This window comes from Megalops cyprinoides, chromosome 6 (genome assembly GCF_013368585.1).
Source record: "Megalops cyprinoides isolate fMegCyp1 chromosome 6, fMegCyp1.pri, whole genome shotgun sequence".
Classification (NCBI taxonomy): domain Eukaryota; kingdom Metazoa; phylum Chordata; class Actinopteri; order Elopiformes; family Megalopidae; genus Megalops; species Megalops cyprinoides.
The window spans coordinates 23,913,717-23,939,296 of NC_050588.1; the positions used below are offsets into that span (position 1 = coordinate 23,913,717).

At 43.2% G+C, this 25,580-nt stretch overlaps 1 protein-coding gene across 13 annotated transcripts in view; it reads right to left on the reverse strand.

Moving 5' to 3' along the window:
- magi1b (membrane associated guanylate kinase, WW and PDZ domain containing 1b) overlaps positions 1–25,580 on the reverse strand; it is a 133,865-nt gene that overhangs the window by 40,247 nt on the left and 68,038 nt on the right. For all 13 annotated transcript variants that reach the window (XM_036530258.1, XM_036530255.1, XM_036530260.1 and 10 more), the window contains exon 3: positions 480–599. In XM_036530258.1, coding sequence (XP_036386151.1) covers positions 480–599 — 120 coding nt within the window. The remainder of the gene's footprint in view (positions 1–479; positions 600–25,580) is intronic.

The following is a 25,580-nucleotide window of genomic DNA, read 5'->3' on the forward strand; positions in this document are numbered from 1 at the left end:
TATTCATCAATGACCAAATGCATACATGTAGTCAGAGGTAATGTCCCATACTGGTAATAAATGCATGTATTTCAGGCTTCCTCTTCATCAATCTGGGATCTATCTTTCTGTCTATGCATTAAAGACAATCCAATATTGCATGAGCACTTCTCCATCTGTCTTTGTCTTCATCTGTGCATTGTTAAGTTCATCAACAATATTAAATTAAAATGCTGGCAAACACTGGCGGTAGGGTGGGTTATACCATACTAAGGTTAAAATCCAGCAGGTGTTTCACTTTGTCTCCTACCAGCATGAGTCTCAGGTTAAAGGAGCAAATTACAGTTGGCTCAGTTGAGATGATGATTAGATGAATACAGTGTTTAAGTGAGTGGAGCAGGAACTAGCTCATAGCAGCACTCTCCTGGAAAATGGTCAAGGAACCCTGCTTATGTCAGCTCATCCTGACATATCCGATGTGGCTCTGTCATCAAACTTACCTTCATATGTTCCTATTTCAAGAAGAGTCCCAGTCTGTTCAAGGTTCAGGAAATCCTCTACTGACAAGAAGTTGTAATCTACCCCAGGGACCTCTCCGTCACGTGGGGGGCGGGTTGTACCTGAGGGGCAATTCAAAGAGAGCAGAGTTAGTTCACCATAGCAACAGGACAACCAGCCTCCGTTGATAGATCGATCATTAGGTCACCTCTGGCAAATTCCGCAAAACAAGATGGTCATGTTGCAGTAGCTTGAGAATAAAAAGGAACAACCTCATTGGAATAAATCAGTGGAATATCGCCCCATTTCACCTCACCTCCACCCTGCCATTAATAAACCATGAAAAATTATTTTTAAAACAGTGATTAAGGATGCTGTTGCAGCCAGGCAAAGTGTAAGGCATAATAAACTGAAGAAAGAAGAGATGAGGAAAGCCAAATTACATTAGCTAGCACTGCTGTTAAACAAATAGCAATCTAAACTGAGCAATAAATTCAGGGCTGAGTACACAACTGGAAAGGGTAAAAGGAAGAGGGCACAGCAGTAGCAAAGCCTCGTCTCCTTTCTCTCCAGCGTCTGGGTGCAGAGCTTCCTGGCGTGTTACAATCCACAGTGGCCAGCGAGACTCTCCTTTCCCTCTGGCTGACAATGCAGAGTCGAGGGCTGCATGCTGTAAGAGTCCTCACGCTGATGCATGAACTACTTAGTTTACCTGGACTACTCTGTTTAAAAAAATTGTACAAACAAAACTGACCCGTGAGCAGTGAGATATGAAGCTTGTGCGGATACGATATATTTTGGGGCACATTTGTTACTTTGGTCTTTGTTTTTGTTTCATGAACCAACTAACGTAGTGGAAGTTAATATAACTGCAACTTAGTATTGCAATGTTAGCATTCCTTTTACTGTATTATTACACCTTAATCTGAAGCTCTAAAATGCTCTAAAATGCAGCTGATAAATCATTACCAGTTTAAGAGTGACAACAAACATGCTTCAATTAGAGAAATGCGTCAAAGAAAAATGGTAAATGGGTAAAACGGGGGGGGGGCGTACATAGTCTCATAGGAGCAAAGCAGGACAGTGCTACACCTCTGAACCTGTCATACGCGATGACGTAAAAGGCACTGCCAGGGCATGTTTGGGGAGCTCCAGCAATCTGGCCTGCAAACGGCTGCACGTGCGACGCGATAATGGTTCCTGACAGGTCGACAACGGGTGTAAATTCCGTGTGAAACTGCTCTGCGTCCCGCGTTGCGACGCTGCGATGTTAATTGATGCAGGGCCATGGCTGGCCCACCGATCTCTCCTCCCAGCGCACCCCCTGCTCTGCCAAGCACCCGCTTTCATGGCGGTAACTACTCCCCGTGTGATTAAAATAATCCATGGATCAAAAGACCAATTTTTTACATCCACACATTTACAACTCCTTTATCCATTTCCAATCTGATGCCGCGGTTTGAGCTTTGGACGGACGGATCATGCCAACAGCACTGGATTTCCGTTCTTCTCATTTGATGCTTTTTGGAACTTCCACCGAAACTTTAACCCTCCTACTAATCACATCACGACAAATCCTGCGAATGGATGGTCAGAGGTATTCGTGGGGCCTGCTGAATCTGTAACCAACACTTTGTGGATTGCTTACCTGCAATATGGAGACTCAAAGTTTGATTCAATCTGACCTGCATGGCAGTACATGATAATACAGGATTCAAAACCTGGGACTGAAGCCCCGGGGCCAGGAGATGGTCTAGTCTGGCAAAAACCCACTCAAATAGCTGCTCTCCACTTGAATAAGGCCCAGTTCTTTAGCTACATTATAATTCAAATATAACCTTTTTCATGTCACTAGTTGCAGTGCGGAGCCTCTGCAGGAAAGGAAAATATGCATAACATTGCAGGCTGTTACAAAGATGCACAGACCTCCATCTTCCCTCCTGAGTTCATTTGGTTTACGTGTGCATCCCCTGAATCTCATATCTTGCTTTGATCGTTTCCATTCAACCAGAAAATGATATAAGAGGATGGATGGTCAATACAATATTGTACAAGTATGTGTTTGAGAAGGGAGGGGGGGGTGGAATCTAATCTAAAGCAACAAAGACTTTGCCACAGAAAGGATTGTGCGAGCTCAAATCTCTACAGCCTTATTCGGAAGAGTGCTTCCACAGAGAAGAGAGAGACCGTGGAGCGACTGCTGACAGCTGGATACCCAGTACTGCATAAATGGAAAAGTGGGGGAGGCGTTTCATCCCCCGTCTCGCTGGGAAGATGGGGCTGATGGGCAGCAGAACGCTCCACGATGCGTCTCCATTCACCATCTGGGAGAGGGCTGATGGGCGTTGATGGCAATCTCCGTTAATTTGGACGCTTCCCACGCCGAAGGCGCAAGGTTAACCGAATCAAGGGTTTCATCTGCAGGATTGAATGCGGCCCGGATCGATAACGCAGCAAAACGTATCTGCATGTTTAATGAAATGAGAAGTGTTATCTTTATTCCTTTATTTCCAGCCTTTGAATCTGCCACACAAGCTTACTGGCAGCTGGGGGGACACTGGGGAACTGAAGAATATATATGGCAAGGAAGATCTGTTTTCTCAGCAGAGGGTGGGGTGCAGTACCATGGGATATAAACAGCAGTTATTTAAAATCCATCACAGGTGCACCCTTCATATCCAAAGTTAAAGTCAGTTAAAAGTGTTTTTCTCTGCTGTGGCTATTTCAGAATTTTGTGGATTTTCTATACAGGAAAAAAAGGTCTTTAAAACACTGAAAAGTTGTGAGGCGAACAATGAGAGAGACTGGTAGTGTTTTAAAAATTCTCACGCTGTTGAGTTGAGCAAGTGCATACTGGGGTAGCTTGATGTAAAACACACACACACGTATGCACATAGCGATGCATGTACACATGCGCACATAGACACACAAAACCTTTACAAGCAAAGCTTATTCTCCTTTACAGTCATACAACCAAAAAATATATCCATTGCAATTAGAGACAAGTGTTCTGTCTGGGAAAAAAAATCACCTCGCTTCATTATGCATTTCTATTTTTATATAAAGCCGAGCCTAAATAAATCTGTAACCTCCCCCACCCTCAAGGTCTGCAGCCCCGTGTTAGATCAATGAGGGTACATCTAATATACTGTACAAACGCCTTTCCCCCAGAGTGCATATTCAATACAGTCTGCTCACAAGCTTCTCGATCTCCTCATCGCATCACGCGGGCGATAAAAGGAGAGCTGATAAAAATAGTTCTGCAAGATGAGAGATATTCTTTACTAGCCCTTCAAATGACAGCGACAATAAATCACCGATGCAGTGATATGCCAGACACTGCCTAAATATGCAGAATATTCCCTTTGTACCCAATAGCTAAAAAACACTGCCTTCATACCACAGTTCTTCTTAAGATTGCTTCATGTGCATCTATGCACCTGAGTTTTAAGGGTTAAATTGAGGCATGTAAATGGAAGGTAGGTAACACTCAGGCATCCACAATGTACTTAGGCTTGCAAAAGTTGTTCATTTGTTATTTGATGATGTGCTCCAGGGCAAGGCAACATGACCTGTGTCTTACATGTGGAGGAGTACAGAGAATGGACACTACAGAGTAAGTGGCTGGTACCAATGTCTTCTGCTACTCTCCCTTTTCACAGTAGTTCATGATAATTGCAGTTGAGCTATATTATACAGCTATCAAATAATTCAAAACAAAACGCCTGTTCATCGTCTCTCTGGTAAATCTGATCCATCACTTCAGACTGTTCAGTATGCAAAAACTCACCATTCCCCAAGAGATGGTAAAGATATTGGTTATCTAATACTGCACTTCACCCAAAATCGATGAAGGATGTGTAAGGTTAGCGGCCACACAGTAATGGCAACACAAACACCCGCAGCTAAATGCTTAAAGCTGATCTGGGTCAGTAATAGCCAGGTCAGTAATGTTCAGTTGTTACTTTATGACCGTAAGCATGTTCTTTTAAAAGCACATTTCTCATCTTGTAACGGTGTCATGGAGACCTGCACTTCAAATATTTCATCGCCAAGAGAAAACTAATGAGATCAGGCCTGGCAGCATTATTATCTATTTCTATAAAGGTAGCAGATCTTGTACCTGTGCACTGCTACAGAGGTATGTGTACAAAGATAGAGTTTCTTTATCTTTCCTCCCCATTTCAGATGTGCTCCAAAATGTATTGATTCACTTTACTGAGATGTATTTTATTATTTGTTTCTGTAGCATGTACTAACTGCACCCATGTTTAAAGGCAAAGGAAATGAAACAACTGATATCTTTCCTTTCTGTAAGATACATCACACAGGTGGAGCAAAGTAGAGTAAAGACAATTGAAAAAAAAAAAAGTTACAAAATTTTCAACAGCCAAACAATTTTTCTCCTTGAACAAAGCGGCAATATTGTGACCACAGCAAATGACTGGATCAGTCCAAAAAAGCTTCCATTGAATTACGTCTGAGGCTTGGCTGGGCTTGTCACTTAAAAAAAAAAAAACAACTCATGTATTTCTGAACAGCAGACTAGCTGACTCATGCAATGAAATGGCACTCAACAGGGGAAGGTGGTTGGAACTTCTAAAACCATTCACCTTTTTAAAGATTTTGACAAGCATGAGACTCTCTGCTTTCAACTCAAACTAGAAAGCAAAAAAAAAAAAAAAAAAACAGGTAGTCAAACAAACCTTGGAACATTACAAACGTGATATTTTTTCTCAGATGATCTCCCACAAAAATGTTGACTTTGCTGCACCATTTAAGCATTGTGTATTCAGCACTAGCTGAAAACATCCCTGTGCCATATGGAAAAGATGTTGATTCTTTTCACAAAAAAAAGTTTTCAGAGAGATGAAAACAGGATATGGAAGTCTGATCACAATTTCCGCTCCAAGATAAAGGGTTCACCTCCTGCCAGAACACTGGACCTCCAAATGTGCCAATTAATTCTCAGCCCACACAAAGATCGAGCGACGTTAGCCATGGTGAAGGGACTCATTATCAAGTGCATAGAAGGAACATATCTTATCTTTTGTATTTACTTATAAGCCAATACTCTACCTTAAAATTGTTCTGCATGAACAAAGAATACTGGGAATGCTTTATAACAACTGCTGATTTCTTCTGATGTGGATATTGGATGCTAGCATTCTGCACTGTATCAATGTGCCATTACAAGCATGTCATATTTCATATTTTGTCACCCAAGTCCAATAAAAAAGTGCAGAGATGAAATATTTCCCTGCATTGATTCACAAGTCAGGAGAAAAGAATTCACAAAAGACATGTGGACATGAACGAGTCCTGTAAACAAAATAGACATGCAAGGCAAGAATGAGTGAAACTTCAAAGAGAACATGGGAGAAGGCAGATCAGTTCAGAAAGAACAGTCTCAGAGGCAGACTACTGTCTTAACTCTGGAGAAACCATAGAAATAGTTTACTCCCATGTATCTTACATCTGTGCTCACAAAAATAGAAGAGAAAGTACAAAGTGAAATGACGAGAGTAGAACGCTTATTAAAAATATATGCAGCATTGTTTCCACCTGCAGAGACAGACTGCTCAAGAATTCCATATATCTTTCTCTCTTTGTGCTTTAACACAAAGAGTGAAAATGCAAATGAAATTGTTCATCTGGGGGAAAAAGTCAGATGGTACATGACTAAAAGAAATTATGCACAGGGCCAAAAAGAGGAGGGTAGTTAACCTCCACTTATGCAATTGAAAAAAATGAAAATGCTTCAGTAAAATGAGAATTACCTTGACATGGCTAGTACTCATTTTCTTAAAGGAAACTGGAGTCAGTAGTATTCTATTGTAAAATTACCTAGCATGTGCTACCTTTTGTTTTACTGATGCCAGAAGGGAAAGCCGGCTCTGCGTGAGTAGAAAATACACCCAAAACATACATTTTTTATGTCTGTAAATTCACTCAAAATTAATCACCTCTGTGTGCTGCAACTTTACAGTTTGCATTGACCATGCACTTCGGCAGCAGAGGTTTGCATATGACACGCTGAAAAGCACAAACACATGATTAGCTGCTCCAAAGACACATGCAAGCTGAAAGCAGCCAGTGTGATTATGCCCCTTTTCATAGAGACTTGTTTAATAATTACTAACAAGATTGATATGTGATTTAAAAAAGGGGTAACGTGACACTATGAACGAGAAGGACTGAAAATTCACTTTACTTCCCATTATGCCAGAGAATAATAACGCCCTTCATGGGATGACTGGGTTATGATTTTTATATTCATATAATTGTGGATTCTACGTAACACTCAGCTGTGTGATATCCTGGGCTGTAGGTAACCATTTTAAAACAAAGAAACGTTTTTATGGTAAATGGCATCATGTGAGGTGGCGGTGGTTTCAAAAAGATGTTATTTTCTACTACATAATGGTCTCTGTAAGGATCCATGCTAAGGAAGTCGGCTTGGTTTTCGTAGAGGATTTTTCAAACACCTTTTACCCCCACCACACAGCTTCTGTATTGTTTTTCAAACTGATCTTGAAAACATTAGTGGTAATATGCCTCTTCTTACCAGGTTTAGCTGAAACTCCTGTCTATTAAATGACACAGAGGCATTTTCAGCCATATTCCTGACTGCTGCTTCATCAAAAAAAAAAAAACAAAAAAAAAAAACCAGTAGCACTTCTACTCAAAAAGCCCTTCCCCTTTGCTCATGGAAAGCAACATGCTGGATTAATGCACTTGGCTATGGCAAAATGTCCACCAAAAATTTGGTTAGAATATCAAACCTTTTCAAACACAGCCTCCATTACATTCAACATTCTCAATTCAATACCAGCAGCCGCTCCAGAAGCACAGCGACAGCACAGCTACGCACGTGATCTGACTGCCAACGAGATCAGAGAATGAATGTGCCTCATAGATTTCTTGTGGCCCTGACTGGAAGACATTTTGGGTGCTCTAAATGAACAGGAAACCATGCCTGCACAATCTTTCGGTGCACCAGAAATGACGACAACAAGAACTACTGAGATACAACAGTGGAGCTGATAAGAAAAACAAAAATTAAACCGCAAGCTTTTCTTTGGTGCACATTGCCTAATAATAGCACAGTAGACAGTTCCAGGGACCTGGCTTGGTGCTGATTAAGTCTGGATCTGGTGTCCGTGGAAGGCATCTGCAATCAATCACAGAGAGCCCGCGCCTGTTCTCTCCTGAGAGATTTCAGCCACCTGTTCCCTCGAAGAGGCCAGTAACTGCCACTCAAAAGTACAAGGGGGTCAGCTTAACCACGATGCATTACAGACTGAGAATGTCTGTCACTGTCTTTAAAGCTCAGTAAAATGAAACTGCTAAACTGCTAAAAGAAAATTGGGAGATTTATGTTGTTTATGTTGTTTTCATTCATTAGCTAATGAGCTAATGAAGGTACAATCATACATGTACATATGCATATGTGAACAAGACAGTGGATAAACAAATACAGTACTTGAGAATGCTGAAAGAAGCAAGCGAATGCAAAGGGCCTATAAGTTCTTACACAAAAATAGAATGCTTTGATTGCTGAGACATTCTGCTCTGTTGCTAATGACAACCCTGGAAGGACAGAATCACTTAGAGCCATGCTGCTGAAACTGGCAGGTGTGTATCTGTGGTGCTTTGACAGCTCTCTCCTCAATCCACAGCTAAATTTAATACCTAAAAAAATCAGTAAAGACAAAGCTCATGGGTCTGACAAATAGGCTAACAAATGATTATGTGAGAAAAAGAAAATAATAAGAATGCCACAAAAATCTTGTAAAGGAGTAGTGGAGTTTTATACGATTTTGATGCCTGTGTAACCTAGAGGAAATTGCATTGACAAGATAATGTAGATGTGCTAAACTAAATTTGAAGAAGCAAATTTCCTTTGACTCATCCTAAAGGACTGAGGGGGGGGATCACAAAGCTACAGCATCAGACAGAGCATGGGTGCTCCGCTTAACCGTCTTTGAAATCATGGGTGCACAATTATTGCTTTTTCCTGTTTGCAACACAACCCTAACACAAGACATCCTATAAGCCGCCAGAGAACATGGCTAGTAACAGCTCCCCTTTCCAGCTCCACACAATGTAAGGCAATTATCCCACCCAGCTGTCAAGACTTCCTTATCTGCGTAGTAATTACCCCATGTGATACAAGTCTATGAAGTTAATAAGAGACAAACCTCAGAGCGATTCAATGGAAAACATCCTGTGAAGAAAGAGGCTGAATTACAGCTGTGTGTAGACTGCTTTATTTCCTATATGGCCTTAACTATAATCATGGAAATATACCTGATAAGTAAAAAGGGCATTGTTGTATTAGCTGTGTCTAATTCCTGTACCGCCTCTGTCTCTCCCTTAGCCCTCTCTGTTTCTCTTATTCTCTCTTTTCCTCTCTCTCTCTCTGGGTCATAAAACAAAGGGGAGGAGGGAGAGTAGGGAGAGAGAGACGTGAAGAGAGCTAGAGAGAGAGAAAGTGTAGAATTCCTCACCACCTCTCACCACGCCACCACATCAGAGCGCTCTCTCATTTGTTCCCGGGCAACTGCTGCGCCAAATGTCACTAAGCGTGACTAGGTGCATAAATATTCTTGTAATGCTCCAAAGGTTAGGAGATGAAACACTAATCATCCAATCAGCAGCTGTTTGCTCCCAGCGTCCACACAATCATCAGCTGCACACAACTCATTGCTGGGGGAGGGGGGAGTATGCACCGCCAAATGGCATGATCCCGGGCCAAAAAGAAAAACAATTACCTAATGGGCATTTAAAACCCCCTCTATAAAACACACAAACACACACAGACACACACACATACACAACTAACCACCAACCCACCCACTGACAGATACACATCCACCCACAGAGACACACACACGTGCGTGCACACACACCCCACAGGGACACACACCCACATCCCACTGAGACACTCACCCACAAACGGATAAACATGACCCAACCACCCACAGACACCTACAGACACCCACAGACACACACACACCTCCAGCTGATTGGAGGTCTTAAATCCCCATGCTGAGTTGTTCAATAGCAGAACGAGGCAGCCACATCTTGGGCACACCCTTTAATATCTAATGGACTGAGCCGCATGTCTGTGTGGAGGAAGCAGCTTTTTCTCCCAGAAAAGAGCAGCAGGATATCAGAGTGAATCAGCATCACTGCTCGAGCCCCACTGCCTGCTGCAGCCTTTGTGCAGAGAGCAGCGGCAGCAGCAAAATCCTTGACACTGGCAGAGCTGTAGTCCCCCCGACAACTATACACTACACGTCACTGCCACCACCACAACGAGTTGTGTGATCTCCACTGCACTGGGCTGCATCAGCTCCGCTAGACTGGGCTCAGTCATCACCATTACACAGAGCTCCATCAAGTCCATAGCACTGAACTCAGTCACCTCCATAACACTGAGCCCCATCACTTCACTGAGCTTTACCATCTCCATTACCTTAGCCTGCATCAACCGGAATCCACTGAGCTCCACCACCAGTATGTTGCATCTGTGTGTACGGCAATCCCCACAAATTGCCACAGCACCATAAGTACACAGTAAGTACAGCACATGATTTTGAAGGTCATTTACATTGGTAATACTCAGGTCAGTCACATTTGAATGTCGAAAAGGCAGTCGAGATTAGTGAAACATGGCATCCGCTGCCTTAATTTCAAATGCTGGGCACGCAGAAACGCAGAGCCCCCAAAACACTGAGAATTCACTGGGTCCCTGATCTCAGGAGAGTAATCCCTTCCTGTGCCCTGTCCAAATCGCAGCGGGGCTGAGGTGTTGATTCAGTTACAGGCTGCAAGATCAGCCAACTCTGTGGCACGATACCGTACCTTCTTATCATTGTTCCAGAGCTGCCTGAGAGCTTGTTAACACAAAGGTCTGTCCCCTCTGCAGGATGCTGGGGTCTCGTTTGTATATATATAAAATAAACACCATTCTGCTTTGCTGGGTAAACAATGGCCCGACTTTCTTCCCTCTGTGGGAACAACCACTATACTTATGAGAATGGACACTTTTCATCTATGTCTGTGAGCAAAAGGCTCACACTTACATTAAATAATGAGTACAGTGAATAAAAACATGTGCTCTGATGCAATAATAAAAACATCACTCTGAAATCTATCATGATGAGTCTATACATACATGGCCTTCTCTCTGAGTCATTACCATTTAATCTTGGCAGACAATTTGACTGTCTTCAAGCTCATGTATATTTGATGAAAAGACAATGTCATTTTCCCTGTTTTAAAGTTCCATTTCAATGCTTCTCTCCTTCAGTTGATTCCTTTGCTTACCTATCTGTGGAATATGTAGTATGGAATATGGAGTTTTGCAAGTGGCTGCAAAACATACAGCTACAGTCCTGCTTACTGTCAAATTGACCCTAGATGATAACAAAGCCTTCAAAGCAAACCATGGCATTACTGGTCCAACCGTAACATTGATTGAGAACACATTCTGTGAGGCACCCACAACCCTAAGACTTAATATATTTAATAGGCTGAACACGTGATGGAAGAGGGAGGCTTCTTGAACAGCAAAACCCATTTGAGCCACACTATGATGCTGGTGACTCCCTAATCAGGTCCAATCATACAGTTTTGCAGCCGAGAACAAGGTAATTTAATTGGCCTGAACAAGCTCTGCGCACTATGGATGATGAATGAAGCTTTATTTTCTGAACAGAACATTGTGCTCCACATTTATATTTTACTTTCTACTACATACCATACAAGATGACGCAAATGTGGCCTGCCAAAAAAGACATTTTCTGACATAATGGCATAGCTACAGAATACAGCAAAGACACTAAAATCAGTGATATTTGGGGGAAAAACCCCCACAGCTAAACAGAAAAAGATGGCGTAGTGTTGGGCTCTGCTCACACCGCTCACAAACGAGGCCTATAAATAGCATCTTGTGAGGATGGGTTTGTTTCCACGCGGTTCTCAGTGCGCCATCATCCCTCCTCCCTGGAGTCATCAGTTTGAATTTCAGCTGTGACCTACATTCAAACCTCGCCACAAGGGCACTGTGGGGTTGGGGGTTCTATGCCGAGTTTACAGCGAGGAACCAAGACGCTGATCAGTTGAGGCTCCTGACGCGTCCTCCTCAAAACCTCCAGCAGCTCCGACAGGGACGTCAGCGTGATCTTAAGCTTGAGTTTGTAACAACCCAAAGGCAGTGTTTAAATCTTCAAAGCATATTTCTAAAATTTAAACATTCTGCCACAGTGTCTGTGCGCACCATGCATGGAGTTAAGTGACTTATCTTTACAGTAAGTCAATTTTCTTTGCCGTTTCTTTGATATGGTGCCTACTGCTGAGCTGCAGACAAACATTCATCAATAGCCATCTTGCAGTTTTTAGTGTGTCTCAGATGACCGTGGTTATAGGTTTGTTAATCTGTAAGTACCCTAGGTAACCTCTGTAACACCTGGTTCAACCAAACAGGCCATTCTGAGGTTTGTACCGCAGCTCTGAGGCCCAGTAGCCTCAGGCGGCTTAGCACTGAGCGGGGGAGGGGTGAGATGGGCAGTGAGACGACTAATGTTTACTGGACAAACTAGGAGGACGACCTCTCTGACACATGAGTTCGGCGGCCCTCTCACGGGAGGCTAGCACAGAAGAATCGTCCTTTCCTTTTCAGTCAGCTGTTTTAGCAAAATGGCAGATGAGCTGATGAGGATGTCTGGATTCAGTAAGGTCAGAGCTGTTGTGTTAAAAGGCACCCAGGGCGGAACGACACACAAACAAAACCCATGAAAAGAGTTGGATATGCTAAATATCCATCTTGAAAGAGGCACTGACTGGGTGTGTAACTGGTCCTTCAAACTAAACTTCATATCTCAAGTTCCTGTGTGTCCATTGCTGTTTTCTGTTTTCTCTTCAGGTCCATCATTGGATGACCCTCACATTTTACTAGTGCCACCGTGCAAGCATGCATCCACCTACTCATCTGTCATCCATCTTTTCTCTACAAAGAAGAGCTTTTGGTGCCTTTTCAATCAAACAGGAAGAACAAGCAGGTTCACTTCTGAAGGAAAGACCAAAAAAATTCTAATGCTAATTCTGATCTAAGTCTTAACCGGTGTTATTAAATATCAGACCTAGTCGCAGGGAGCAGAACCCAGAGTGGTAAATTAGCAATGCTGACAGAGAGAAGAGCAGTAGCAGATCTGCTCCTCATGGGAACTGAGGGAAAACAATGACCCGTGGTGACACCTTGCTGATTAGACTCTGACGCGCGTGTTATCTCAGGGTGAGGGATCAAGTAAACTGCTTCATTACAGCACAGGAGTGGGGCAGCCCCGTCGTCAACACCTCTACTGGTGCGCCTTCTCTGCCAGCTACCCATCCAAATACACAGCACATGCGCCCGCGTGCGTGTGCGTGTGTGTGTGTGCGTGTGTGTATATGCAAGAGAGAATGTATACACTTTGCAATATACTCAGCATATACGGCTTACCTTCCAGCTACCCTTCCAAACCCAAACACTGCCGCCACCCTGCTACCCTCCAGAACCTGGCACCATCTTGTAATCTTCCCAGGCAAACTGCATGAGCCTGAGACCATTTCCCAACCAGTCAAACGGGCGAGCTTGCTGTTCTCACACACTCCCCCTTCCAAAACGAACTCTAACATGCCAGACTCCAGCCCCGGTAGGACAGTTCTTACACAGCACTGTGTACAGGTTCTATACCCAAAACAAGGTAAATGGGAGATGACTAAAACTCTCACGGCTACTTCAGATGCCTCTCCCTGACAACAGTCATAGGAAACTAGATGTTAAATAACTAGCAATGCAGCACCTTGTCTGCATAATTTTTAGGGTAGCATAACTCTATGATTATCCAAAAAGTCAAAATAGACGTGCTCCTTAAGTATATCTTAAGTATATAATAGTATATCAACATACTATTAGGAGAACAAAGGGGGATTTTTCACCTTGCTTTCTCAAATACGACACCTTATGATACATCACTGAAAGGTGATGCATTAGGACATGCTGAACTTCTTTGTTTTGATACTGTCACTCCAGTTAACTTCCTCTCTGTTATCAATGCATAATTGCAATTCTACCCTGCATACCTCTCATATAATAGTATCTCTGCTGTAACCAGAGCTATTAGCCACAACAGTTTAAATACTAAACAAGTACATGCAGTGCAATGTGAAGAGTTACAGAGACAGACACCTAGGGGCAACTTCACACTACTAGACTAGTTTTCAATTCCACACTTGATTGGTTTTTGGAAGGGTAACATTTCAAATTTTGTGGTATTTCTTAGTACACATAAGAGCCCTGGGGTTGTAATGAGGAAAATTTGATTTGAGAGCCAGATTTGAGAGCCATCTGGCTCCTGAATGATTTAATGATTCAAGTCATATATTTATAGGATCATACCCTAAAATGTAAGGAAACATCAGAAACATTGAAAAACTTATGCTTATGCTACCCTTTAAAATTGATAGTCTTCCTCCCTAAGATCCTTTATATGTTTTATGCACTGGCAAGCAAGACATGACAAAAAGCATCTCAGTAGTGATCTTAATGTATTTTTATCTAAAGCAAAAAGAGTTCTAATGTGAACCTGAGCACATGATGCAATGTGGCTTGGTTTGGAGGTAGACTCTACACATACCAAGACCTCACTGAAAATTGAAGTCAAAACTTCTGGAAAGACCAGATGAGACTTTGCTCAAAAAAGAAACATTAATTGTCAGAAGTTTATTTCTTCATTTGGTTGCTCTACAATAAATGGAAATATGGACTGAGGGAGACACTTTGTAAAAATTCTGTAATGCAAAATGAATATTTCTGTCAAAGTTAAGGGACAGGCCCAGAACAAACATGCACCCTATAATCCATCAGCACCATTCAGTACACATGTCTGGAAATCCAGTACTATTGCCTGGTTTTCTGTCAGGCCAGTGCCAATACAACATACGATAAAAAATGGCAGCAGGATTCTAGATAACAAGCGACCATTTATAAGATCCAACCCCAGCCTGCAAACCCTTCAAATGCTGACAAATGTTGTACTTCATTGTTTATTTATTTAGTTATTTATTTGGCTGGAACTCCTATCTAGAGCCATTTACAAGGCTAATACTAGAGGCTGTGTTAAATACCCATCACAATAGTAACAAGAACAACAAAGGGCATAGGTATAGAACAGTAGCATTGTAAAAGGCATCAAGGTAATAAAAAACATGCTAAATAATATAATAAGTTTTTTAACAATTGCCTTTATTATAATGAATGATATATAACGCTATATAAACAGTATTTCCATGTGCCATGCTAACACGTCATGCTAACATCATGTTTTAAAGACTAAGCCCTTTTCCACAGGAAAGATATTAAATAAATACTTACTAAACACTAAAATAAAAATACTGTTAAATGTGTAATGCCACATTAGTGTGCTACCACAAATCATCTGAAATCAGAAAGCACAGACAAACAAGACACCAGGATGCAGCTACCAAGGAACACTCATGATGTAATGGAAGTACACCATGCACCTGTGCAAATTAAAGCCAAAATGCATTTAATGCATGTCTAAAATGTCTACAAAGAATGCCAAACTGGAGTGCTTATGAACTTTCAGACTTGCATAAACTACAATTTTTTGCTTTATTCAATTTATTCCCTCTAAAGATGATTACAAAAGCCTTTCCTAAACTTGACACACAGAGGTCTAACGAGTACAGTTAATGAGATGATAAATCTTTATAAGGGTCTTTGTGTGCTAGTCCTAGTAAGGGGTCCAAGCCCCAACAAAGCCTGCTCACACACAGAGCACATGTCCTTTCTTTGCTTCTTCCTTATATTTTAACACACAGAGTAACATGTGCTTTAACGATGGGTCAATCATTGCTGGCCCTAAGATTCGGAGGTGTCATTACCCCGACTCTGTTGAAATGGAGATGTGGTAGCGGCAGGAGAGCACATTTACGACTTCTCGGGATGGTTGTGATGGCGAATCGTGTGACCATTGTGAATGGAAAACTTCGACAGGCAAGTCCTATTGACAAGTCTTGAGAATATGGGTTATCTGAAGGTCAGCCTCCGTGCACCCACTGAGACACCTTCGGAAGCACAGAGAGAGGGTATTGATTATTACAAATCACACCTTGGTGAGAAAGAAATGCATCGGCATGCTCTGTGATAGAGATCAACATCGTGGCAAGATGAAAAGAAGGACAACAATGAGATTTTAGGAAAGAATCATGATTGCCATTGTTCTAATAATAGGGACATTGTCATTATTCGGCTTTCAGGAATTCATGTGTTTGAGGATAGAAGCGATCAGAAAGGTATAAATTGAGTTATGCCTGTCGTGAAACGTGTGAATGTCTGCAAACCTGCTAACAAAGCTCCTTTAATTGGACCCGATTTGATTGCAGATCACTCACAGATAATTCTAGAGTGTGGGTTCTTTGTAGTCTTTTTTTTATTATTTATTTGTTTCTCTTGGAAAATTGGTCACGTCAAACACTGTGTTTGAGGGTCGCCATGTAAACACTGAAAAAGACATCCATCCGGATAGTGCTGTGTTTGCTCTCGGTTTGAAGAAACTTGTTATCTGCAAAGCTTGATTAAATTTTTCATGAGCATGACCCAGTGAATGTGGAGTGGAAGGCAAGCTTCCTGCAGCCTTCGCTGTCCCCCTATCAAACGCGTGCTGCAGCAAAGCAGGGATGTGGTAACATCGGCCAGCTCTCGGTTCCCGCACTTTATGCAAATTGAAAGAACCGCCACAATGCACACGCAGTATTTTACGATTCTAAACATTTTAACAGACAACTGTGGGTGTCCACAGAGGCCACAACCTTCCTTTAAATCCACAACAGAGCTTTGCTCTGTTGCCAAGGGGATGTGGGTCGAAACCAAACTGGTACAAAACCCAATGTTTATTTAACTTTTTATGAAGGAAACATAATAAGCTATTGACAGTAATAAACAAAACACAGTAACAGCATAATGGTTTTTCAGCAAAAACTGGTTTGTAATTTGCATTTTATGAGCGGACTGAAAAATGACAAATCTTTAGTTTCAGTCCACCCACTGAATATAAATAAGAAATCCAGCTCTTTCTGTAACTTTTTATCAATACCTTATGATTACTGAGAACAGTGATCAAACCTAACTCTTAATTTAAGGAGAAGGGGATTTCATGAATGGTTAATGTTCAAAATGTGTCAAAAGAGTTCATCTATGAACCAAACTGCATTTCCTGTTTCTCTGTTTACCTCAATTTACCAGAAGACCAACGTAGAAAAGGTTATGCTACAAAAGCAATAATCCACCAAAATATCATTGAATGCAACACACACACACACACTTAATATCTAATAAGCTGATTTATTGGCTATAAATTATGCTACCACGCAAAACCAGAATGAATGAAATATTTTTCAATAGCTTATATTTTGAGAGGACTGGGTATGATTTTACAGGATAGGAGGAAGAAAAGGTGAAACATTGTCTCTATCTGCTATGTGGACCAGCAACTGCATTCCAGGGCAGGATTAGCCAAAACTGACAGTGAACATGTTTTACTCTCACACAGTTTTCCTGTTGGCCTGTAGTGACCTTTTCAATGTGGTTGTCAATGTGATGCCTATATCAGGAGTACAATAGCCCAGGAAAAACCAGTTAAGCATGCAAAAAGGAGTCAAATACAATAGACAGATTTTCTCCAGTATGCTTTTACAAAAACAGACACCAACATTTTAAAGGTGTTTTCTACTCTCAATCCACATAATTATTTCGTTCCTTCGCATCAGATATTCCTTAAGTATCTAAGAAAACACACACACTCATTCATACACAATCATCAGTTGTCAAACACAAGTCAACTCACAAACACACACGCAATCCTTTGGACAAGATGAAAAATCTACTTGCTCATGCATGTCCATAATAGTATGGACCTTGAATAGTGACATTTGAAACCTTCTCGCTCGCCTTCTGTCTGTCTGTGGTTTGAGCTTCCACACTATTGTACAAAAGACGGCTCACCCAGACATCTGCCACTTTTAACCCCTGCTATGCTGGGGGGGGGGACTTCAGCCCTCCTGTTCCAGATACATTATGTAACTTAAACACAAGCATCCATCCTTAGAAAAGAACCAAAGCAAAAAAAAATCCTGACTCACAGTGGCATGCCAATATTGGCATAAACAGAAACAGAAATAATGTTCTAGAATTTTTTCTCCGCTGCTTTTTGTGTGAACTATACGTCATCGTTGACAGTTTTTGAAAAAGAAAGAAAAAAACAACCATAGAGCAGAAGACATTTCATAACATGATGCAGCAAATAACACAGGCTTTCCATCAGAATTTTAGGGGGGGATTTTTGACAAAAGAAATGAATATGCAGACAATTAAGAGCGGACGACAGCTGTGAGGACACTGCATGCATTCACGGGGTGGGGAGGTGGGGGGTTGGGGGTTTGGGCATTGAAAGAAAGCTCTCACTGGGCGAACCGGGTTTGCGCCACGCAGGTAAGGCTCGGTAGGGCTAGGGACGGTGAGGAGACCAACAGAATGGCGACCATTTCCAGCGCCACAGGGAGAAAACCATCTGTCTCTAAAAGGGTTAATCCACAACGAGGGCCGCGATTTCCAGCATTTTCCACTCTACATACCCTCTGTTTGGGTTCATCCACAGACCCCCTGGGTCTCAAAACACCACACAATCCCCTCTACCAGCTCCCCCTTTTAACGAACCCTTCGTTAACAATTTTGTTGTTAATTGGGAAGGTTTAGAGTGGGTGGATAAGGGGGGGATTGTTTTTGTGAGACCTGACTGGGGGACGGTAAAACAGGCTGGATGAACACAATTAGGTCCAATACAACAGGCCATTCTTCCAAGCCCCCACTACACTCCATTTTCTATGGCTCAGACCCTGCTTTTATCCATAAACATTTTGAAAGGGGATGGGGGGGGGTTAAAAAACCTACAGGCTACAAAACAAGAATTCAAAGCTTAATAATCCAGAAATCTTTCTAAAATACTCTATAAAGACGCAACGGTTTGTCTTTTTTCTTTCAGTAAAAGCTTCCCCCTCACCAAAGGCAAGCAGGATGAGTGAGAAAGCGAGAGAGCGAGCGAGAGAAAAAAGCTTTAAACCTTCCATTTAAAGAGAGCTACAGGGAGCCAGAGGGAGGGAGGGGGGGGCAGCAGGCAGCAGACAGAGAGAGACAGCAAAGGAGGGAGGTGAGGTGGTGGGGGGTGGGGGGGGGGGGGGGGGGGGGGTAGGGGGGCTGGCATCCTAGATACCTTCCCCAATGCATGCTACCCAGCCATGGCAGGGGATAATGGCCTCCAACACAGGCGAACATGTCAACAGATCACAGCTTAATTCTGCCCTGTATGCGAGGCGCAGCTCGTCTCAGCTGACACACAGCAGCGCTTCGCCATCGCAGCTAAACACAACCGCACCGACCATGCCACAGATCTGCATAAGCCCGATTCGCTGATGCTCTCCGCTTAATGGATGGCAACATTTTCCTTCTCCCCACCCCCACCTCCATCAAATCCCGGAAGCTAATGCCCCATCCTGAAATGGAAATGCAAATGCATCACATAAATACCTCTCCGCTGCTTCGTCCACCTCTATTCCAGCAGGAAATTCAGAAAGGCAGAGATCCCAGCAGGTTGGATGGAAAATTTGGGTGTTTTTCCCCCCTTGCACGCATCAGCCGCTTGCATCTGCGCGAACGCTCCCAGCTCCCAGCTCCCAGGCGGCTGCCTTTTTTTGTGTGTGTGTCCAAGCCCACAAGCACAGCAAATTAGTTGTCCTGCCCAGCTTAGAAGCTAAGCCAATGTGATCTATTCACACTCAAACTCTTGTCTGAAGCAAATGTCTCCAGCCTCGCAGTCCCACACATGCACCCGCCCACCTCAACTCAGACACTCTCTCTCTCTCTCTCTCTCTCTCTCGCTCGCTCGCTCCCTCTCCCTGCTTCTCTCTCTCCTCCCTCCCGTTCCCCCCTCCCTTTGCTCTCACACAGATATCCACACACATGCTCTCCTGACAAACAGGGTAGTCGCATCACCCTCCCGTGGGTCATGTGACCCTGGCAATCAACACTCCAAAAGCAGAGGATGGGCTGGGGCGGGATTAAGGCTGAATGAGATTTAAAGATAAAGCAGGCTGGACGGGCCCTGCCTGCGCACAGCTCCATTGTTTTCATTTAACCCTGTGAACGTGCGATCGTTGGTGTGCGTGTGCGTATGTGTGTTGTAGGGGGGAGGGGAAGGGGGGGGGGGGTTCAGCAGCAAAACCAAAGCCCACTCCTCAGGTGTGTCAAATGCTTTTGCCGCATCATGGTCACATTGTTACAGCAGACCACAATCAGATCAATGGCCAGTAAAACATGCAGGTTTCTCTTCCTGCACTTTGACTCAAACAGCTTTGATGATTTTTCAATTTACAAAAAAGACATTCTTCTGTTTTACAATCCATTAATGCTCTAAATTTTAGGGGCAGTGTGGGTAAACTTTAGCCCTCTATCTTGATAGATGATAGAGAATAACTTTCAAATATTCATTGAGAATCCCAGAACCATTACTTAAAAAGTATTTATATTGCAGTATATGACTTGACTGTTTCAAAGAATTAGACTTTTCAGCAAAAGCAGGGAGGTGTTTTATGACTACCATAACTACAGTGCTCAGAATCAATGTTTGATTTTTCAAAATGGCTGCCAAAACAAACACATACTTCCAAGCTGGTAAAACACACCATGTTCTATGCTCCACAGATTATTGTGCAATTGATCAGTGGTGGAAATGGTGGTGGTTGTGGAAGGGCTAGATAACATTACATTTGTAATATCACTGGTTTTTGGCTACGGAGTACATTTCAAATGAGCTGCTGAGAAAGGCATGAGAAGGTAAACACAGAGAGAAGTACTGGAGCAGGTACAACCTCCTACAGTGACCCATAAAAACACTACCCTAATGAGCAAAACCAAGGCACCAACGTATCTGTCTTTATGATGTGAACAAAAAATGGCGTACAGTGCTCTGAGTCACAGGTTGCACAAAGGAATCTTCACTGCATGGCAATAAATTAAAAACTGATTAAGAAATAAGCCAGACAGACCTGCCTAAGTAGGTGCAAGGTACCTTGTTGTACAACTGTAAGAAAAGGAAAAATACATTTGCTAAGGAGGTTGATGAATAAGTACTAACCAAGACACTACTTTTTTCTGGAATTTGAAATCACCGTGGAACAGCTGCCCTAATATGAGGCTGAAGACCAGACTGTAACTGTTGTTTTGAAGCTGGAATCCTTTGCTCACTAGGCAAAATACAGGCTTCCATAAAGAGAAATCCAAACGTACATACTCACAGCGCAATCAGATTCAATTTTCCTCCTCATCCCTTGGAAATATCTTTCAATACATTATTTAAAATATACTGCATGACCGCTCCTACTATTCCTCTGTCTTCCAGTTGGCAATCTCGTCCTGATTGAATCTGATGACTTCAGTATAATGACAGTTCTGATGACTTTATACCCAACTTTCTTTGTTTCCCACTAGCTGAGAAATCCTTCAGATCCACCCACCCAGAGCACTTCAACTCAAATGAGGAAGTGATACTGGTGACAAGCTTTGTGATGGTCTCCTCTCACCATCTCTAGGGGCAATTAACTTGTTCTTTGAATCTTCATGTCTTGCAAATCAACACTATTTGTAGAAAATTTGTTAAGAAAATGGAAGGGTATGATCACAGGTTGCACAGTCAGTTTCTCTACACACAAATATACTTTTATGGTATGCCTGACAGGCATGGCGAACCGTAATATACCAGGGAAGAATAATTTGTTCAGGGAAAAAAAAAAATAAATAAATAAAATAACCACTAACTAGAACATCTAGTATGACAACATCTAAGATCTATGTACATCTTCTGCAGGAAAAACAGGAAACATCAATGGCAGGAGAATCATTTTAGATTCAATCCATTCACTAATCCAGCATGTAAAAGAATGCCAAGTGATTGGCTGGGTGGATGTGGCAATATTATCATGCCATGCCCCAGATATATTTGCTGTGAAATAAAAAAGGGATGTTTGATTGTTCATTGAGCCAGGGAGCTCCAACACACAAGCAGAGAGAATTGCTTGCAGAGTCAGAGAGAGGTCCATGAATGTGACCTGCTGCTTTCTGGACAACAACTCACTCTACTGTTTTCATTCAAAGGTTCACTTAGGGACATTATTTTCATAGCAGAGAAATGTCAACTGCTAACTTTCCACTGGATATCCTGGTTTGAGTTCATACGATGAAGAGCAGAGTTTGGACATACATTATTCGTACTAACATATAAACAGCACCTTAATGGCACCTTACCAGCTGAACTGCCCTACTACGAGAGTGATAACTCAGTGTAAGTGTCCTTTAGATCTAGTTCCTGATTATGCATTGGACAGGTTTTTAGTGAAAATGTTGCTCAGTAAATACAATTTGAAACTTTAAATCTCAAAGCCAGGGATGCCCACCAACAGTAAACTCCTTTAATTAGTCACAGTTCATACCTCAGCCTACATGTGAAGCTGTGAGCCCAGACTGAAGTTGCAAAAGGGAAGAGCTGGGGGTTCTAGTCTTGAGTGAACTCATGGATGCCCCCCTTCATCCATTCATCGTGGATGAATTTGAGCTCTCAACCATTTCAGAGGAGGATAAGTCCCCTCCGGATGTCCCGCTACAACCATGTCTGCAGAGGACAAATGGAAAATATCAAGGTACTCAATAATGCATTCAAAATTGACAATACATTCGCATGATACACCTGCATGAGCTACAAATATTATGTCAGCTCCCCTGAGGGAAGGAATTCACTGTTTTTGGGTGTGGATGGGGTGGTCCAAAAATGATGAATGGTTGTTATGAGAGTGTGCAGCAGTTACTGAAGACTATGCATGAGTGTGTGTATGAACCATGTAACACATTTAGTGCACATAATCATATAGTCCAATATCTAGAAGATTGAGTGTGAGGAAAAAAAATACTCAATTTCAGCAGTTAAAAATAAAGAGCAGCGCATGGCGTTCACAAGGCCACCTCTTCATAAGTGGAACAAAAGTTTCCGTAAGTAGAAAACTGCACTGAAAAGGAGGCGATCCTCACTGCTGCGATGTTATTTTAGATCGTGACCTATATCTCAGGACTAGAGGCCCAGATACCGGGCTACACATTTGCCAACTTAAGGTTTCATCACAGAAAATAGTCTAAATTTCTCAAAAAGGTTTTTGGAAAAAAAAGACATTTAATTTCAAATGCTGTTCTCTTAACCCTGATTGGTGGTGGTTGGGGGTGGTGTTTGGGGGTGGCGGAGGGGGGGGGGGTGTCCCCAGTTGGGAATTCATTTAATTATGATTATATGCAATGAATTGAGGAAGGTTTGCACTTCCTTCACCTTAGCCACCTCTAGGTCAGACTGTCTATCTTTCTGGGGATAACAAGTGGCTGGTGACCATGGCCTTAAAGCAGCATGCTCCATGGAATGAACATGGATGGTGGTACACGTGTTAATTAGGTCTGAGAATGACTTGGTAAAGATAGACAATCATCCCTCATCATGGTTGAGCTATCCGCTTCTATTATTCAGGAATGGGGGGATTGCATACGAAGTGTAGCATCAGATCCAGACCACAGTCTCTGCACACACGCTCTCAGGCGCAGCCCGGCATCTGTCCTCTCAGAAGAACAGAGAAAAGCAGAATCCATTGTTTCCCATCACTCCATCCTGTCTCTCTCCCTGCCTGGGGAGGAAGTGTAGAGCTCTCCGTTTCTGTTCGTATTACAGCACGGCGGAGCATGACCGCTGTTCCGTGACATGAGCAGTAGCTTGAAATGGGGGTGGGGGGGCTGGTGGGGGGGTTGCGGGGGGTTGGAGAACAACTGAAAATGAATTCAGGGGAAGAGAAAGGCGAGCCGGAATCCAGCTGCCCCAATACGTGTTGGAATGCGCTTCATTAAAATGTGGCTGCCTGGTTCAAGCCTGCAATGCGGACGGATGGAGGCACAATGGTGTGCGCCACGCTTTCCCCTGCTGATCCGTTAAAAAAGCCTTTTGTTCAGGTGGCATCTGGACCTGATCTTGGTGTATTCGTGACAGCTGACCCTCCTATACACTCTGCACCCCACCCCACCCCCGAGGCATACACACACGCTCACCTCCCCCCCCTCGCCCCTGGAGTGCACCCGTCTCTTGCCCTGTAAAAGGAGGTCTGTGTACCAGTGGGCCTTATACAAAGCCTGCAGGATGAATTAGAAAGAAAAAAAAAAAAGCACCACAACCACTAGCCATCTGTCCTTCTGGGCTGGATGAGTCTGCCTGAGTGTGCCTGCCTCCCTCTCCTCTCCTCTCCATCCCCCACCCCCACTCCAACCCCCACCCCCATCCCTTCAGCCTATATACAACCCATCGACCATGCCTTCAGTGCTCCATACATCACATTCCCTTCGCATACATTAAGTGCATTTTTTAAACGAACTCACGTTCCAGGGAGGGAAAAAAAAACAGTAACAACAAAAGAAAAAAGAAACGCTTCCACTTGCCTGTGTGTGCAGAAAGCGTAAACCCTGTGAGAAGCAGTAATCCTGCCTTTTGTGCGCGGAAAAACAGAAATTCGTCTCGAACAATGATCCCGAGCTCCGCGGTCGAGTGGAGAAAGAGAGAGAGAGAGAGAGCGAGACAGAGGAAAAAAGAAGAAGAAACGGCGGGAACGGTGATCGTGAGAGGGGCGAGACAAGCTGGCTAACCACAGGGAAGCTGACACTCAGTGGAATATGTGAAGTGAAAAAGAGAAGATTGAGAGAGAGAGGAGGAAGAGAGAGATTGGGAGGTGGGTTCGGTGGTGCTGGTTGGGGGGGGGGGGTAATGCTGTTAGGAGCAGCTGACGGTGCGAAATGAGAAAAAAAAAGAGCGGCAGACTGCCTTTTATGTCGCTGGTGACATTTTCAGCTCATCACAACAATGGCCATCTGTAGGCGAACTGGGGCTGGAGGAAAGGAAATTCTCATGGCAGGGTCCACTTCCTGTGGGCACAGAGAAGACTCGGGATTATCAGCGAGCACCTGTTTGAGTCAGGCATGGGGAGAGAGGGGGAAAAAAAGGACAACGCCACACAGAGACATGAGAAACAATCCTGCGATAGCAAGACAGACGGGCCCCCAGGGAGCAGCGAGAGAGAGTGTGGAGCTATCCGTTTCCTTCTGATTTCTACCTCATAGGATGGCTATTGTTGGGCATATTCGTAGCAACCATCTTGTTTCCCAGCCCATTTACTCAGACACATCTGCCTGATCGTACTTAAAGAGACAGGTCAGAATTATTCACAGCGTCTTGTTATATCTTTCCCCCTGACCAAGTGTGAAATATTACAGCTTCATAAATGTGAACACTGCCCAGCTGTCTTAGAAGTGTTTGTTCTGAGGTATAGCCGATAAAAAATTGTGGCAGCTCTTTTGATCTGGATATACAAAATCAGTTCAAGCACTTGCACACACTCATGAAAATGACACGTAAGCCAACATGCAAAATGCCTCTCGATATCAGAGCACGATTAGTACCATTTTGAGGGACAGTACTTGATAACGCAACATTACCCCTGTGCCAAACTCTCAGAGAGGGAACAAAAGTCTCCTTAGCTGTAGGGTCACACTTCCCCCTCCCCCCCTCACCCCTCACCCCCCAGGCCCCTCCCCTAGCCTCGGGCCTCTAGCCACCTGGCAAGATGACCTGCTGGTCAAGCCATCAAAACATTGACTTGTTGAACAAAGCAGCAGCTGCAGAGCTACACTCTCATAAAATTCCAGGAGGTGACATCACTCACCATTCATTCACAAGGCTGGGAGAACGTCCTACTGATCTTATCTCACAAGTGCCTTGTTCAATATTCAATATTCAAAATGCTCCTTCCCTGTTCTTCATTCCGTACTCCCCCCCCCCCCCCCCCATGCAGACAGTTCTGGAGACACAGGATAACAGCATAACGAGCTCATCACTAAGCTGAAGTCTTGG